The sequence below is a fragment of the Hemitrygon akajei genome, chromosome 12, assembly GCF_048418815.1.
Source record: "Hemitrygon akajei chromosome 12, sHemAka1.3, whole genome shotgun sequence".
Taxonomy (NCBI): Eukaryota; Metazoa; Chordata; class Chondrichthyes; order Myliobatiformes; family Dasyatidae; genus Hemitrygon; species Hemitrygon akajei.
The window spans coordinates 107,504,073-107,522,180 of record NC_133135.1 but is presented as its reverse complement, the minus strand read 5'-3'; the positions used below and the strand labels follow the sequence as shown (position 1 = coordinate 107,522,180).

The following is an 18,108-nucleotide window of genomic DNA, read 5'->3' as shown; positions in this document are numbered from 1 at the left end:
ATTGACTGATTGAATGATTGATTGAGAGAGATACAGCACAGAACAGGCCCTTCCAGCCCTTCGTAATGCGCCGCCCAGCTGTCCCCCGATTAACTCCAGCCTAATCACGGGGCAATTTAGCCTACTAACTGGTACGTCTTTGGATTGTGGGAGGAAACCAGAGCACCCGGAGGAAACCCATGTGGTCACTGGGAGAATGTACAAACTCCTTACAAGCAGCTGGTGGGAAGTGAATTGAGGTTGCTTGTACTGCAGTGAGTTACACCACCCTGCTTTCTATGGAAGGAGAAACAAATTTGATATTTCAAGTCTAAGATATCAAATTTCCAGCAAAGCAATTGTTGAAATATTTTTGAAATATAATTTTTGAATTGTTCTAGATTAACAGCAATATGTTACCCAGCCATTAAATGTTAACTTTTGTAATTGGTGTATGCAATAGTTTGTGGGTTGATTAAGAGTGGCTGTTATTTGTGTATGTGAACCTTCAAAACAGACATCATCACCCTTAAGCTAAAGGGCACTCTTAGTCTTAAGCAATGAACTTGGATAAGACAAAGTCAATGATAAGACATTGTCTTATCAATAGTTACTTACTGCCATCTCCAGCCCCACAACATTATGTCTTGAATCCATCCTTTAACTCCTCTGTACTTATAATCTGTTAGAAACACTGGAGTAGGAATAACAGAAGAAGATGCCGAAAGAACTCAGTGGGTCAGGCAGCATCTGCAAAATGGACAGTTGACATTTCAGGTTGAGAACCCTTCATTAAGTTGAAGGGTCCAGATGAAATTACACTGTCCATTTTCCTCCTCAGATGTTGCTGGACTTGCTGAGTTCCTGCAGCATCTTCTTAGTTGCTCCAGGTTCAGAGTGCTTCTGCTTCCTTAAGAGTTTACAGCAGTGCTTCTACTTCCTTAGACATTCGCAAAGATTTGGCATGACATCTAAAACTCTGACAAACTTCTATAGATGTGTGATGGAGAGTATATTGACTGGTTACATCACAGCTTGGTACGGAAACACCAATGCCCTTGAATGGAAAATCCCACAAAAAGTAGTGGATACGGTTGAGTCTATCACAGGCAAAGCCCATCCTACCATTGAATACATGGACACGGAGCGTTGATGCAGGAAAGTAGCATCCATCATCAGGGACCCCCACCACCCTCATGCTCTCTTCTCACTGTTGCCATCAGGAAGAAGGTACAAGAGCCTCAGGAATTGTACCATCAGGTTCAGGAATGGTTACTAGCCCTCAACCATCAGGCTCTTGAACTGAAGGGATAAATTCACTCAAGTTCAGTTGCCCCATCACTGAAATGTTCCCACAACCAATGGCCTCACTTTCAAGGACTCTTCATCTCATGTTCTCGCTATTTATTGCTCATTTATTTATTATTATTTCTTCTTTTTGTATTTGAACAGTTTATTGCCTTCTGTACACCCTAGTTGGGCAGGCTTTCATTGATTCTGCTATGGTTATTATTCTATAGATTTATTAAGTGTGCCCACAAGAAAATGAATCTCAGGGTTGTATAGGGTGCCATATATTTACTTCGATAATAAAATTTGCTTTGAACTTTGAGTGTCTTGTGTCCCCACAGGAACAAGAAGAGGAAAGTTAACTCTCAATACTCCACCATTCAAGGAAATCATTTGTTAACAGATAGTGTTAAATAAAATGTATCAATCTCAAATTTAAAATTAGTTAATAGCAACAAATGCCTACCATAAATTCTTGTGTACACAAGTGCTACCAAAAAGCATGATTCTGATATTTAATATATGCCTCCTAATCCTAGATGCCCAAACCAACTTTCTCTTAATATATCATATAATTTGCCTTCAACCTGTACAGAATTATTCAAATTATTACATGCCAGTGAACATGACTCCAGTTTGTCACAGAGTCATAGAACTCTGCAATACAGAAACAGGACCTTTGGCCCATCTATTCTGTGTCAAACTATTAATCAGCCTAATCCCATCGGCCTGCTCCTGGACCATAACCATCCATACCCCTCCCATCCATGTACTTATCCAAATTGATTTTAAATGCTGAAATTAAACCTGCATCCACCACCTCTGCTGGGAGCTCGTTCCACACTCTCACCACCCTCTGTGAAGACGTTTCTCTTCAACATTTCAGCTTTCACCCTTAACCCTTGACCTCTAGTTCTGGTCACACCTAACATCAAGTGGGAAAAGCCTGATAGCATTTACACTTGCATCATTTTGTATAGCTCGATCATATCTCCCTCCTTCGGAACCTGGGAATTCTTCCCATTTTGTATTCCTTACTGAGATTGTGAACACGCAGTTTGGTGCTTCGTTAAACATCAATGTCTCCAGAACAAAAATGCAGGAAGGAATGAATTTCATTCTCTAACTTGAGGTCCATGGACCCCTTGGTTAATGGTAAGGCTACATGACATAAAGAAAGTTCAGGCAGCATTAACGTTTTGGGCTGAAACCTTTCTTCAGAACTGTGGAAGGGTCTCAGCCTGAAATGTTGACTGTTTATTCCCCTCCATGATGCTGCCTGACCTGCTGAGTTCCTTTAACATTTTGTGTGTCCGCATTGATTTGGTTTTCCAGTATCTGCAGACTTTCCTGCCTTGATGGCATATATTTTAAAAAAAATTGGGAGCTCCTGAAACAAAGAAAGAAAACAGGGGCATTATTGCCACAGAGAAGGGGAAAAAACATGGTTAGATGCCACTAAGTAGATGGCAATGCCTTAACCATTTGTGTGTTGTAAGGCCACTAGGGCCCCTTCCATCCTTATCAAGGGGAGTGCTAACCTTCTCTCCTTTCATACAACACAACCTTCAACCTAACAGGAATGCTATTTAAAGCTTAGAATTTTGATACATTTTAAGGTAATGATGGGTAATTCAATTATTATATATTTCCTAGTTCACATTCTCAATTTTACATGAAACAATATGATAATATTTTATGTCTGTGTATTGAGCCTGAATTTCATATTTTATTGCGCTTCTAAGGCAATTGCTTTAATTATGCTAATTTATGCAGAGTTTCAGCCAATTATAATTCACTAAATATGTTAGCTATAGGGCGTCTCTGAAAGTTTGTGCAAAAATCAAACGAAAAAGCCTGGATGTTACACAATGCGGTATGGAAAGGAATAATTTTACGGCGGGTTAAATTAACGCGAAATTTACTCGTTTAGACTTGCGCATGCTCAATGGGTGTCCCGGCGCTCCGACGATATAAGATCGGTAACTTGCAGTCAAAGATCGAAGATTGTTTAATGTCATTTCTGGTACAAATGTATAAAGCAGAACGAAATAATTGTTACTCCGGATCCGATGCAGCACAAGAAGAAACATAAGATAAAGAACACAATAATAATTTAAAAAGACAAGATAGTTTATATACATAGATCGAATGACTGTTCATTAAGTAACAATCAGAATCAATTTTAATACCACCGACATTATGTAGTGAACTTTCTTGTCTTTGCGGCAAAGTACAATACCTACTAATAGAAAAAAACGTGAAATACGGTAAGTATATGCAAAATAGTTAAATAAGTAATGCAAAAAAATTAAAAAGTAGCGAGGTAGTGTTCGTGTGTTCAATGTCCATTCAGAAATCAGATGGCAGAGGGAAAGAAGCTGTTCCTGAATCGTTAAATTTGTGTCTTCAGGCTCCTGTACCTCCTCCCTGATGGTAGCAACGAGAAAAGGGCATGACTGGGTGATGGGGGTCCTGGGTGATGGATGCATCGGAGCGATGTCCTGGATACTTACAGAAGCTAGTGCCCACGGTGGAGCTGACTGAGTTTACAACTCTCTGTGGCTTATTTCGATCCTGTGACCCCCCCCCCCCCATGCCAGACTGTGATGCAGCCAGTTAGAATGCTCTCTATTGTACATCTGCAGAAATTTGCAAGTGTCTTTGGTGACTAACCAAATCCCCTCAAACTCCTAATGAAATATAGCGACTGTCATGTCTTCTTTGTAGCTGCATCGATGTGTTGGGTCCAGGATAGATCCTCAGAAATACTGAGACCCAGAAACTTGAAATTGCTCACTCTTTCCACTTTGACCCTGGTGTGTGTTCCATCCTCTTATCCTTCCTGAAGTCCACCATCAGTTCTTTGATCTTATTGACGTAATGTACATAAGGTGATTCTGACAGGAAATGATAAAAGTGGTGGTGCTCAGTGGGTGGAGGTGTTGATCAGCCCTGCTGCTTGGGGAAAGGAACTGTCTTTGAGTCCGGTGGTCCTGGTGTGGACTCCTCCCTGATGGGATTGGGACAAACAGTCCATGGCAGGGCGGGACAGCTTTGACAACCCGTTGTAGAGCCTTCCTGTCGGCCGCAGTGCATTTTCTGTACCGTGCAGTAATGCAGCTTGTTAGAACGCTCGCAGCTGCGCACTTGTAGAATGGCACGAATATAGCTGTGTGTTGTTTGGCTCTCTTCACCCTCCTCAGGAAACAGAGGTGTTGGTGAGCTTCCCTGATCGTGTGGAATGTGTTCTGGGACCACGAAAGGTTGCACTGGATGTGCACTCCCACAGCAACAGCTCCACAGCAGATGCGTCATCTTTGGCTCTTCTCTCAGCCCTGGAACATCTGTACTGCAAAGATGCATTCATCAGGATGCTCTTCATTGACAAAAGCTCAAACATCATCCCCTCAAAACTAATCAATACCTCTATTCTCCACTTCCTCACTCGCAGACCCCTGCCCGTTCAGATTGGCAACATCTCCTCCCTGGTCTCCGTCAGCACAGGGGCGCCACAAGGCTGTGTGCTTCGCCCCCTGCTCTACTCACTTTACATTTATGACTGTGAAAGAAGTACAGCTCCAATGCCTTATTCAAGTCATGGGCTGAATCAAAGGTGGTGACGAATTGGCAAATAGGAGGGAGATTGGAAATCTGGCTGAGCGGTGCCATAGCAACAATCCCTTTACTCAACGACAGCAAGACCAAGGAGCTGATTCTTGACTTCAGGAGAGGGAAACCAGAGGTCCCTGAGTCAGTCCTCATCGGAGGATCAGAGGTGGAAGGGTTAGCAGCTTTAAATTCCTACGTGTTTTTATTTTGGAGGACCTGTCCTGGGCCCACAGGTAAGTGCAATTATGAAAAGTAAACATGACAGTGCCTCTGCTTCCTTAGCAATTTGCAAAGATTTGGCATGACATCTAAAACTTTGATAAACTTTTATCAAGGTGTTATGAAGAGTGTATTGACTGGCTGCAGCACAGTCTGGTATGGAAACACCAATACCCTTGAATAGAAATCAGCGTCCATCATCAGGGACCCCCACCACCCAGGTCGTGCTCTCGTCTCACTCTTGCCATCAGAAAGAAGGTACAGGTTCCTCAGGACTTGCACCACCAGGTTCAGAAACAGGTATTACCCCTCAGCCATCAGGCTCCTGAACCAAAGGGTGTAACTTCATTCAAATTCACTTGCCCCATCACTGAAATGTTCCCTCAATCAACAGACTCACTTTCAAGGACTCTTCATTCCATGTTCTCGATATTTATCTTTTCTTCTTTTTGCTTTTGCAGTTTATTGTCTTCAGTGCTCTGGCTGAACGCACTAGTTCAAGACAAGTCAAGTCACTTTTATTGTCATTTCAACCATAACTGCTGGTACAGCACACAGTAAAAACAAATCAACGTTCCTCCAGGACCATGGTGCTACATGAAACTACACAAAACTACACTAGACTACCTGAAACAACACAAAACTACACTACACTGTGTGAAGGAACACAAAACTACATTAGATTTCAGACCTACACGATACTACATAAAGTGCACAAAACAGTGCAAGACAGTACAATAATTAATAAACAAGACAATATTTCAGTGATTAGTGGTTATTATTCTATTTATTGAGTATTCACACTCAATAAGGTTTGCATATGGTTTGATAATAAATTTACTTTGAACTTTGAAGGGAGAAACAAAATGATATAATTGAAACAGCATTCTGAAAGTTTTTGGCCAATGAAGACATGCGCATGCGCTTTAATTACCCTAGCCGGGTGCCGGCGGCCGGTACTGGGCGTGCTTTTCAGTCACGGTCAGGCAGTCGTCGGTATTGCGCATGCCTACTGGCTGCTTGGCCCTTTGACCCCTCTCCCCTTTTGACGGAGCCGCGTGTGAAGGCCTGTGTTCTTGGTGCGGAACCTGGGTTTTGAGTTCTCCTCTCCCCCGGTGACAGAGCCATGAGTGCCATTGAGCAGATGCGGGCCAATGTGGGCAAGCTGCTAAAGGGCATCGACCGGTGAGTGCGGGAGCCGGGGCTATGGAGGGAAGGGGAGCGGGAGAGCGGAGGAAAGTCCGGGAGGGGTGGGAGAACGCTGAGAGAGGGGTAGAGTAGTAGTGGGGGAACGGTGACCCCAGTGGTCGCTGGGGGACCGGATGGGGGGGAGGGTTGGTCCGGGGTACCGAGATGGGGCGAGGGGGTAGCAGATGCTGGAGAACTGGGGGAAGGTGGAGTAGCGTCTAAGACCAAGGAGGATTAGTATGGGTGTGTGTAGGGAAAGTATGAGGTGGAGGCCTGTCCAGGGCTGTAGCCTCGATAATTCGGTAGGTTCAAGTCAAGTTACTTTTATTGTCATTTCGACCATAACTGCTGGTAAAGTGCATAGTAAAAATGAGACAATGTTTTTCAGGACCATGGTGCTACATGACACAGTACAAAAACTAGACTGAACTACGTAATAAAAAAACACAGAGAAAGCTACACAGGACTGCATAAAGTGCACAAAAAAGTGCAGGCATTTACAATAAATAATAATCAGGACAGTAGGGCAAGGTGTCAGTCCAGGCTTTGGGTATTGAGGAGTCTGATAGCTTGGGGGAAGAAACTGTTACATAGTCTGGTTGTGAGAGCCCGAATGCTTCAGAGCCTTATCCCAGACGGCAGGAGGGAGAAGAGATTGTATGAGGGGTGCATGGGGTCCTTCATAATGCTGTTTCCTTTGTGGATGCAGCGTGTAGTGTAAATGTCCGTGATGGCTGGAAGAGAGACCCCAATGATCTTCTCAGCTGACCTCACTATCCGCTGCAGGGTCTTGCGATCTGAGATGGTGCAATTTCCGAACCAGGCAGTGATGCAGCTGCTCAGGATGCTCTCAATACAACCCCTGTAGCAGGTGTCAGTAGATCCAAGCCCCTGGGTCAACTTTAAAGATTCATGGGTCTTTAAAGTTGTGATAGTATTGAAGTTAGGGGAAGGAATGGGGTGGGGGGGAGGGGCTATCCGGGGCTGGAGTCTCGATGATTCAGTAGGTGACGGCGTCACTAGATTCAAATTTCAAAGTAAATTTTATTATTAAAGTACGTATATGTCACTGAGATTCATTTTCCTGTGGGTATACTCAGAATAGTGTGCCAGCTGGTGGCATCAGCACCAGACTTCGGAGCGATCTGTAACTATAACAGGACCAATGAAAGATCAACCAGAGTGCAGAAGACAACAAACTGTAATAAATAAATAACAAGAACATGAGATAAAGAGTCCTTAAAGTGAGATCAGTGGTTGTGGGAACATCTCATTGATGGGGCGAGTGCGTGTGATTATCCCCTTTGTTTAGGAGCCTGATGGTGAGAGATAGTAACTTCTTGAACCTGAGGCTCTTGTACCTTCTACCTGATGGCAGCTGTGAGAAGAGAGCATGGCCTGGGTCTGGGGTAGGCAACTACGGCCTGCGGGGTTTTCTAGCATGCATTATTCATTAATTTGAGGCAAAACATAGTCAGATGTATTTAAATGGATAATTCCCATATTTCAGATTTTTTACGGCATTTATCTGGCCCACCATCCGCTCATTAATATGCGATCCGGCCCACAGAGGCATAAAGGTTACCGACCCCTGGCCTGGGTGGTGGGGATCCTTGATGATGGACAGTGCTTTCCTACAACAGCATTTCATGTAGATGTGCTCAATGGTTGGTAGGGCTTCACCCATGATGGACTGGGCCGTATCATTACCTTTTGTAGGATTGTCGTGATGCAGCCAGTCAATACACCCTCCACTACACATCTGTAGGTGTGCTGGAATCTCAGTGAAGAAGCTGACGAGCCTTCCTTGTAATAAAATTGACATAAGTCGGTGCGGGAGCCATGTATCTATTTTGTGTCTGTATTATATTTTGTGGCGTGTTTATTATGGGTAATTTGCCTTGTGGTAGAAGCAAGTGAGTATAGTTACATTGGTTTTGTTTAGTGGAGGGGGGGGGTGAGCCATGGGGAATGTTTTTTTTTGTTGACCGCTAACTAGATCACTATCATTGCTAATTATGCTTAGTTTTGCTTAGTTATGTTGCCAATTAGGCCGTTTAGTTACTCTGATTTGAATGCTAAGGTCGCTACATCACTAATTCAGTTATAGGGCATCACGGTAGCGTAGTGGCCAGCACAATGCTTTACAGTACGGGTGACTAGCATTCAATTCCCACTGCTTCCTTTAAGGAGTTTCTACTTTCTCCCCGTGACCATGTGGGATTCCAAAGACATACTGGTTGCTTTGTTAATTGGTCATTGTGAATTATCCCACGACTAGGCTAGGATTAAATCAGGGGATTGCTGGGCAACATGCCTCAAATGATCAGAAGGGCCTATTCTGTGTTGTATCTGAAATAAATGGCTTCATTAGTTTTTTTTAAAATCACTACAAGATTGCTCATCTTTGCTGGTTTCATAATAAAGGATCAAATGTACCTTTTTGGATTTGGAAATTCATTATTTGGAAGGATGTCATACAGTGTCGATTACCTTAGTCTCTCAGCGGGTTTGGTTTGTTTTCAAGGAACCACTATAGTCTGGAGTTTACCAACATATCAAAAGGAGCCATTTGGGGTTTTGTGACACTCCAACACATGATTCATATCCTCAAGCTTCGCTAATTTCTATGCTTAAAATTATTTGCTCAGGTTTATCGATTGGTGTGAAAGGAGGGTGTGTCTAATTCTTTGCCCTCTCCAACAGATATAACCCTGAGAATCTCTCAACTTTAGAAAGGTACGTGGAGACTCAGGCCAGGGAGAATGCCTATGATCTGGAAGCCAATCTGGCAGTCCTCAAACTGTGAGTATAAATCTCTTCATAAGTGGTAGAGGGGTGACTCACCCCTCTCTGTGATGAACTGAGACCAAAGCTATGGGCCTACACGGGTTTGGATTGATGGACTCAGTTTGGTTCTGAGTGCTGTTGCTTGCTTTTATAGTGTGCACTGTTTTTTCTCCCTCCTTCTGCAGGTAGGAGGTTGGTCTTTTTTTTTAATTGGGTTCTTTTGCGAAATGGGTGTTGGACTTTTTTTTAATTGGGTAGTTCGGGTTTCGTATTTTGTGGCTGCCTGTAAGCAGGTGAATCTCAGGTTGTATAATTTATATATTGATAATAAATGTTCTGATCTAAAGTATCACAGCTTCTTTTCAAGAGGCTCACGGCTGAATATATCTCAGAACTTTTTGGGTTCAATCTCCAAATTTCTGGGGTCTGTAGTATCTTGCTTTTATTTTTCTAAATTTATCGATACAGCACGAATTAGGCCCTTCCAGCCTTTTGATCCGTGCTGCCCCCTGCAACCTTGACAATCCCTGCTACCCTGAACCTAATCACAGGACAATTTACAACGGCCTTTTAACCTACCCGGTACGTTCTGGATTGTGGGTGGATACCGAAGCATCTACACATCCCGCGGGGAGGGTATGCAGACCCCTTGCGCTCGGAATGGATCTCCGGAGTGCCCTGAGCCGTAATAGTGTCGCGTTACTCTGCTGCCTGAAAAATAAATCATTAGCCCAGGTGGGACGTTTGTAGGATATCATTGACAAAACCTTAATGTTTTGTCCCTGTATTGTTTTTCCCGAATAACACTGATCTGTTGAAACATTTTAAGTCTGATTCCCATTCCTGTTTGAACATGTCGGTCCATGGCCTCCTCTTGTGTCAAGGGTGGAGCAGCAACACCTCGTATTCTGTCTGGGTAACCTCCAACCTGAGGGCATGAATATCAATTTCTCCTTCTATTAAACAAATTCTCCCCCTCCCCCTTCTATTCCCCACTCTGTCCTTTCACTTCTTCTCACCTGCCTATTACTTCCCCCTGGGTCCCCTCCTCCTTCCCTTTCCCCTATGGTCCACTTTCTGTCCTATCAGGTTACTTCTTCTCCAGTCCTTGACCTTTCCTACCACGTGATGTCTGCCGTAGACCTATTTTGGCAATTGGGCAATTTGTAGTGGGTCCAGGTCCTTTGTGTTGCCTCTAGCCTCTCCCGGAAATGTTTCTTGGCTCTTGAAATAGCCTCTGCAAGTTGTAGCTGGTTTTCTTACAGAGACCTGGATCGCCAGATGCAAATGCGCAGATCTACCCCTCAGTAGACTACAAACCTGCAGGTTCATTCACAGCTTTTGGTTTGGGAATGTACATCAAGTTTTCCTAGGTACACAGTCATCCACACAGGTTTTAATGAAGGCGGTGACAACTGCAGCATACTCATGCAGATTCAATGATGATTCCCTGAACACAGTTCAGTCCACTGATTGAAAGCAGTCCTATAAGCACTCCTGTGCCTCCTTGGTCCTAACTACTGGGACTGCCGTCTTCAGTCTCTGCCTATACTCGGAGAGTAAAAGTGCAGCCAGTTGATAGGATTTTCCAAAGTGTGGGATGGCGCGGTAGGCATTATTGAACCTAGTGTAACTGTGGTCCAGTGTGTTATTTCCTCTGGTACGATAGGTGATTTGTTGATTATTATTTAGTGACTTATCAAGCTGGCCTGGTTAAAATCCCCCAAATTGATGGAGAAGGCATCTGGATGTGCTGTTTCATGCCTGTTGATTACATTGCTCAGTTTGTCTGGAGCCTGTTTGACATTGGCCTGAGATGGAACGTACCGAAATGATCAATGAAATCTCCGTGGCAAGTAAAATGGCCAACACTTAATTGTGAGGTATTCCAGGTCTGGTGAGCAAAATTGGGACGTCACCGACATACTAGTACACCAAAAGTTGATCATGGGGCACAAACCTCCATTTTGACTAAGTTATCTTGATAGTATATTGTGAATCCGTCTATTCAAATCGCATCTGGCACGGAAGGGGTTAACAAAGATTCTGTAAAACAAAGGATGCACATGTTCCTAACGTCCCTCTGATGTAGCACCCTAGCTCTGAGATTGTCATTTTTATTATATACGCACCAGGGACTACATTTGCCAGCAAGGTAGTTGGTATTGGGAGTCGAAAACCTCTTCTTAAAAAAAATGCACCAACAAGCCAGCATGTTGACCCCTCTTTTGCTGGCAGCTTCTTAAAGGGACAGTGTGCCAGCCAGAGTCCAGTCTATTTCAGTCAGTTTTAAGCAGCTGTAGTTCATTCAATCGCATTAAAACTTCATCACTAACTGTACACATGGTTCTCAGCCCTAGCAGGCCAAAATGAGAATACTGATGTTTTGCATCACTTTCAATGAGAGCTGCCGTTTGGGTTGTCTCTGGTGTTGGCGCCCTGGATGTGGACTAAACTGATTAACTGAAACAGAAATGGGTGTAGAAGGAATCAAATTGGGTGAAGGACAACCAAACTAAAAGGTGTGGCCGATGTGACAGTTTAACCTTCAAATCATCAATTCTTACACCATGGCAAGAGTGAGCACAGCAACAAGACACAAGGTGGTTATCCTGCATTAGCAGTATGGGCAAGGTTGAGGACCAGAAACGCAGTGGTCGGCCACAGAAACCGAGTGCAGCAGATGAGAGAGACATCAAACTGACGTCCCCTCTAAATTGGAAAAAGTCCAGCACTGCTATCAGCTTTGAATTTGCACTAGAACTGAAGTATGCCCCTCTACAATCCGGAGAAGAATTGTCAGAAGTAGTCTTCATGGAAGAATTGCTGCCAAAAAGCCATTCCTCCGAAGTGGAAACGGCCAAGAGACTCACCTAAACACAAGGACTGGGATGCTGAACAATGGCTGCAAGTGCTCTGGATGACAAGTCCACGTTTGAAATTTTTGGATCAAACAGGAGGCTGTCTGTTCGTAGAAAAGCTGGAGAGTGCTACATGGACAAGTGTCTGCAGCCAACAGTGAAGCACAGCGGAGGTTCCCTGCAGCTTTAGGGCTGTGTTTCTGCAAATGGAGTTGACGTTCTGGTCAGAATTAATGGAATCCTCAATGCTGAGAAATACAAGCCGATTCTCATCTGTCACGCAATACCATCAGAGAGGCATCTTATCGGTCCCCACTTCGTTCTGTAGCAGAACAATGACCTCAAGCACACGACCAAAATCATAAGGAACTATCTTCAGCAAAAAGAAGAACAAGGAGTTCTGGAGTGGTGTGGCTTCCTCAGGGCTCTGATCTCAATATCATCGAGGCTGTCTTGGATTACCTAGAGAGACGGAAACAAGTGGGACAGGAAGAACTGTGGGTGGCCAGTTCTCCAAGATGCTTGATTTTCTTATAAACCTGCACAACAGTATACCCAAGAGAACTGATGCAGTTTTAAAGGCAAAGGCTGGTCAAACCAAATATTGATTTGTTTAGTTTTTTTTTTACTCATTACTGCTGTATATAGTATTCTTTTTGATATTTAGAAACTTTTCATTATTTTTGAAGCATTTTTGCTTTACAGCATTTTTACATGTGCCGAAGACTTTTGCACAGATAGGCTAGCTTATATACATTTATTGTATGTCCTTAAAGTTACATGAGTCTGTACATAAGGTACAGGAAATGATAAAGCAGTGGTTCAAAAGTTTAAAATTTTATTTATTATCAACGTATACAACACTGAAATTCTTCTTCTCCAGATAGCCATGAAACCAAGAAAGAAAAGAATGGCAACACAATCATCAACCCCCAAATCCCCCCTCCTGCACACAAAAAAACAAGAAAGACCAGGTGGAAAACAGAATATAAACTATACGACTGAAGAAAAGTCTATAGTCCAAGTCCCTATCCAAAATGCAGAAAACTTGGGTAACATTCTCCAGGCACAGCAGCAGGCCTTTCTCAGCAGAGCGATCCCACCAGCTTTCAAAAGGCAGGCAGCCGGTGCTTGCCTTCACCATTGCCCTCGATGTTTCAATTTCCCTCGGTGAATGGGGGTGTGGAGGGGTGGGTTAATGGAGGTGTTGATCAGCTTTACGGCTTGAGGAAAGTAATGGTTCTTGAGCTCGGTGGTCCTGGCGTGGATGCTACATAGCCTTCCTCCCTGATGGGAGTGGGACAAACAGTCCATGAGCAGGGTGGGTGGAATCCTTCACGATGTTACTGGCCCTTTTCCAGCACCTTCCCAAATGTATGTCCTTGACTGTGGGTAGGCTGGTGCCGGTGAGTCTCCCAGTTTGACTCAGTTCTTTGGGCATTTTATACTACAGAGATCTGTAGTACTTGTGGTGTAAAATATTCTCACTCTTCCTCTGTCAGTTCCTTTAAATTTGTCTCATCTGGTTAGTGACTCACCTGTGAGTGAAAATTCACATCTTGTGTATTTCAAGTTTGGTTTATTGTCATTCAGCCTTTGGTGGTACACATGTATACCATCAAAGGAAACGACGTTCCTCTAGACCAAGGTGCAATGTACTTCTTGCAAGGTTGAAGTTTGAAAATGGCTGATTTGATTTTGTAATTTGCTGCCAAAGACCCTGTATTTGCTGACTACAGGCTTGTTAATGCTTGATGGTCCCCTTTTCTCTGAAATAAACTCCATACTGATAACCCTGTGAAGTGCCTAAACCCCCGCCATTCTGGGGTCTTGTTCACCGCTAACATAATTGCTGCTCTATTAGTACTGTTGGATGGCAGGAAGAAGATAACACTCCTACCAAAGGAGGTGTAAGGTGCTCCTTCCTTCCTCTAGCCTTGGGCAAGGTGTACCAACTACTTAGCCCCCCCCCCCCCCCCAAAAAAAAAATCAGGGTCACGTGAAGCCATGGGAGCAGCTGGAGGAAGGTTGTATGAGCAGCCAGTGCATATCACAAGTCCTGGTTATGTGACGACTGATGCCAGGTAGACAATCTGAAGAATATTGATAATGGCTGGGGTTATGGTAGTGTGATGGTTGGCACGATGCTTTACAGTACTGGTGATCTAGATTCAATTCCCACCACTGCCTGTAAGGAATTTGTGCATCTTACCCGTGACCGCAGGCACGTCCTTCCACATTCCAAAGGCGTACTGATAAGTAGGTTAATCGATCTTTGTAAATTGTCCTGTGATAAGGCTAGGTTAAATTGGGGAAATCGCTGGGCGTCTTGGCTCAAAGGGCCTCTTCCGCGCTGCATCTCAATAATTTTTTTAAAAAATGAATGTTCAATGTAAATTTATTATTCAAGTACGTATACATTCAGTGGCCACTTTATTGGTACACTTGCTTGTTAATGCAAGTATCTCATCAGCCAACCATGTGGCAGCAATCATGTGGGTCAGTTGTTCAGGTCAGACATCAAAATGGGAAAGAAATGTGATGTGAGTGACTTTGACTGTGGAATGGTTGTTGATGCCAGGTGGGGTGGTTTGAGAATCTCGGAAACTACTGATATCCTGGGATTTTCTCTCGTTCACAGAGAACTGTGCGTAAAACAAAATAAACACCCAGTTCTAAAACACCCTGTTAATTAGAGGTCAGAGGAGAATGGCTGGTTCAGGCTGACAGTAACTCAAATAATCAAGGTGTACAGAAGAGTGTCTCTGAGTGCACAGCGTGCCAGTCCTTGAAGCAGACAACCACAAACATACACTCAGTGGCCACTGTATTAGGTACAGTGCAGGCATTCAGAGTAGAACAAATGAGTAACTATGTACTAGTAACATTTGCATCATAATAAAAGGTGAACAGCAACAGGTGATGGGAGTGTCTTCGGCAGGGGGCGAGCCGTAATGGGAACGTCTTCAAATGCAAGGGGAAAAGATGGCCACTGCAGTGATCCATTTGTTTTCTGTTCCTTGCAGGTACCAGTTCAATCCCGCGTTTTTCCAGACTACCGTGACTGCACAAATCTTGCTAAAGGCCCTGACTAACCTGCCACACACAGACTTCACGCTCTGTAAGTGTATGATCGACCAGACACATGTATCTTTACCCAAACGGTTGCTGATTGAGGGGTCACCCAGTACTGTGCTTTGCAGGGTTTTCATGCTGGAGGTGGGAAGGGGGGTGAGGGGAGCTGGAGTGCAATAATTCAATTTTCAGGTTTTATTTCTGTGCCGTAGAAAAATACAGCACAGAAGCAGATCTGTCATCCATGCCGAGCCATTTAAACTGCCTATTCCTATTGGCCTACACTGGGACCATAGCCTTGCTTACCCCTGCTATCCATGTACCCATCCAAACGTCTCTTAAACATTAAAATCGAGCTGTCATCCATCACTGGTGCCGGCAGCTTGATCCACCTTCTCCTGACCTACTGAATAAAGAAGTTTCCCCTCCTGTTACCCTTAAACCTTTCACCTTTCACCCTTAAGCCATAGTTCCACCCAACCTCAGTGGAAAAAGCCTGCCTGCTTTTATCCTCTATACCCCTCATAATTTTGTATACCTGTATCAAATCTCCCCTCAATCTTCTACGTTCTAAAGGAAAAAGAAAACAGATTAAACCATCACTAAAGCATAGAGCTGCTTCCCTCCCCTTGATTATAAGATAAATCAAAGAACAGGGAGGCAGTCTTTCTCAGGGTTAAGGAGAGAGAGGTGTTGTCCTACATTGCAGGATTTGAACCTGGATGTTTACAAGATGCATCTCAGAATGAGAATCGGAGTTGGGTTTAATATCACCAGCGTTTGTCGTGAAATCTGTTGTCTTTTCAGCAGCAGCACAATGCAATACATCATAAATATGGGGGGGGAAACTGAATTGCAGTATAATGTGTGTGTGTGTAAATATATAGTGTGTGTGCATGTTTATGTACATGTGTTTCTGTGTATATGTATGCAGATATATTAGTTGAATTAAAATAAGTAGTGCAAGAACAGAAATAAATAAAAGTGGTGAGGTGGTATTCATGGGTTAATGTCTATTTAGAAATGGGATAGCAGAGGGGAAGAAGCTGTTCCTGAATCGTTGCGTGTGTACCTTCAGGCTTCTGTACCTCCTTCCCGACAGTAACAATGAGCAGAGGGCAAGTCCGAGGTGGTGGAGTCCCTTAATGATGGATGTCAGCTTCCTGAGGCACCACTCCTTAAAGATGTCTTGGCAGCTAGTACCCATGATGGAGCTGACTAATTTTACGACTTGCTACAATCCTGTATGGTAGCCCCCCCCCCCCCACATACCAGTTGATGCAGCCAGTCAGAATGCTCTCTCTGTAAAAGTTTGAGTGTTTTACATGATAAACCAAATATCCTTAAACTCATAATGAAATATAGCCACTGTCTTGCCTTGCCGCCTTTGTTGGAACCAGCCGTGAAAAGGGAAAGCAACATGTTTCAATTGTGTGCTTGGTTTGCACAGAAAATCAATCTGGTCCCACTTGCAAAGACCTGCAGGCCAGGGTTAGTAAGTTGTCGGCATGCTCTGGTGCTGGAAGCGTGGCGATTCCTGCAGGCTGCTCAGCACAGTCCTCTCTGATTTGATGCAAGTGACACATTTCACCATATGATGTACAGTACTGAGTAAAGTCTTAGTGCATGTCTCAGTGTGTCTGAGACTTCTGCACGGTACTGTATTTGTCAGAAGCGGGAAGTGTGAGCAATTTCAAATTCCAAGGGTTAGTATCTCTGAGAATCTAACCTGGACCCAACATATCGATGCAGCTACAAAGAAAGCAGTAGCTATATTTCTTGGGAGCTCAAGAAGATTTGCTGTGTCACTAAAGGCACTTGTACATTTCTGCAGATGTACCGTTTCAGAGCATTCTCACTGGCTGAGTCACCATCTAGTATTTGTGTGTTGGGGGGGGGGGTGCATTGCACAGGTTTAGAAAAATGCTGCAGAGAGTTGTAAACTTACTCCCCTCCAGCATGGGCACTAGTCTCCATAGTATCCAGGACATCTTCAAGGAGTGATGCCACAAAAATGCAACATCCATCATTATTAAGGACCCCCTCACTCAGGATGTTACGTTGACGTCGTATAAGACAATGATGAAGCCTGATTTGGAGCATTGTGTGCAGCTTTGGCCACCTACTTGCAGGAACGGTGTAAATAAGGTTGAAAAAGTACAGAGAAAATTTACCAGGATGATGCCGATCCTGGAGGACCTGAGTTATAGGTGAAGGCTGATTAGGATAGGAATGTATTCTTTAGAACGTAGAAAATTGAGAGGAGATTTGATAGAGATATACAAATTAAGAGGGGTATAGATAAGGTAAATGCAAGCAGGCTTTTTCCACTGAGGTTGGGTGGGTCTACAACCCGAGGTTGTTTGGATAGGCATAGGGATGGTAGGGGTATGATGGAGGGCTATGGTCTCGGTGCAGATCAACGGGAGTAGTCAGTTTTAAAAGTTCAGTACAGATTAGATGGGCCAAACGGCATGTTTCTGTGCAATACTTTTCTATGACTTTAGTTGACATCCAGTTGGGTTTGTGTCAAAGCCAGAAACTATCCTGAGCAGAGGAGAGTGCTAGGAGAAATACTGGGGTATTCTGAGATACGAAGCTGTTTTCTGGAAATTAAAAGTCATTAAGTGCAGCGGCATCCTGTTAAAACCGAGTAGTTAATCTGCCATGGTTAAACTTGCCTGATAGAGTTACTTACGATAAGCACGGGATGTGTAAACGACGTTTCCTTCATCCTTTGATGCTGGGCAGAGCCCTGCTGAGAGTTTTAAGATGAGCCTTCCTTAACCAAGCGTACACAGCAGGAGGAGCGGCCGATCCAACAAATCCTAAACCTGGGCGACCTCTTAGAGACCTGTCATTTCCAGGAATTCTGGGTGAGTAAAATGCCTTTGGTCTTTGTTCATGTTGGAGATTCTCCGGTAAATGTACCTTATTTGTTCGTGTGTGAAACCTGAGCCGTCCTTGTGGGTAGTGACATTGCTTTGTTGTGTTCATTTCAATGGATGTGCACATTATACAGTCGGCTTTCTGTCCACAGGCCCCCAGCGATCTTTCAGAATCAGGTTTAAAATCACCAGCATATGTCGTGAAA

General features: G+C 43.9%; 1 protein-coding gene and 1 non-coding gene across 2 annotated transcripts in view; one reads left to right on the top strand and one right to left on the bottom strand.

Annotated features, from left to right (window-relative positions):
* Positions 1 to 2,705: 2,705 nt before the first annotated feature.
* LOC140737454 (U6atac minor spliceosomal RNA) lies at positions 2,706 to 2,832 on the bottom strand. Its single transcript, XR_012101155.1, has one exon. It is a non-coding gene; the product is annotated as a U6atac minor spliceosomal RNA (small nuclear RNA).
* Positions 2,833 to 6,120: 3,288 nt separating this feature from the next.
* Positions 6,121 to 18,108, top strand: part of eif3k (eukaryotic translation initiation factor 3, subunit K) — a 36,191-nt gene continuing 24,203 nt past the window's right edge. The window contains exons 1-4 of the mRNA XM_073063799.1: positions 6,121 to 6,285; positions 8,995 to 9,093; positions 14,966 to 15,086; positions 17,816 to 17,890. Of these exons, the coding sequence (XP_072919900.1) occupies positions 6,227 to 6,285; positions 8,995 to 9,093; positions 14,966 to 15,086; positions 17,816 to 17,890 (354 nt within the window). The 5' untranslated portion in view covers positions 6,121 to 6,226. The remainder of the gene's footprint in view (positions 6,286 to 8,994; positions 9,094 to 14,965; positions 15,087 to 17,815; positions 17,891 to 18,108) is intronic.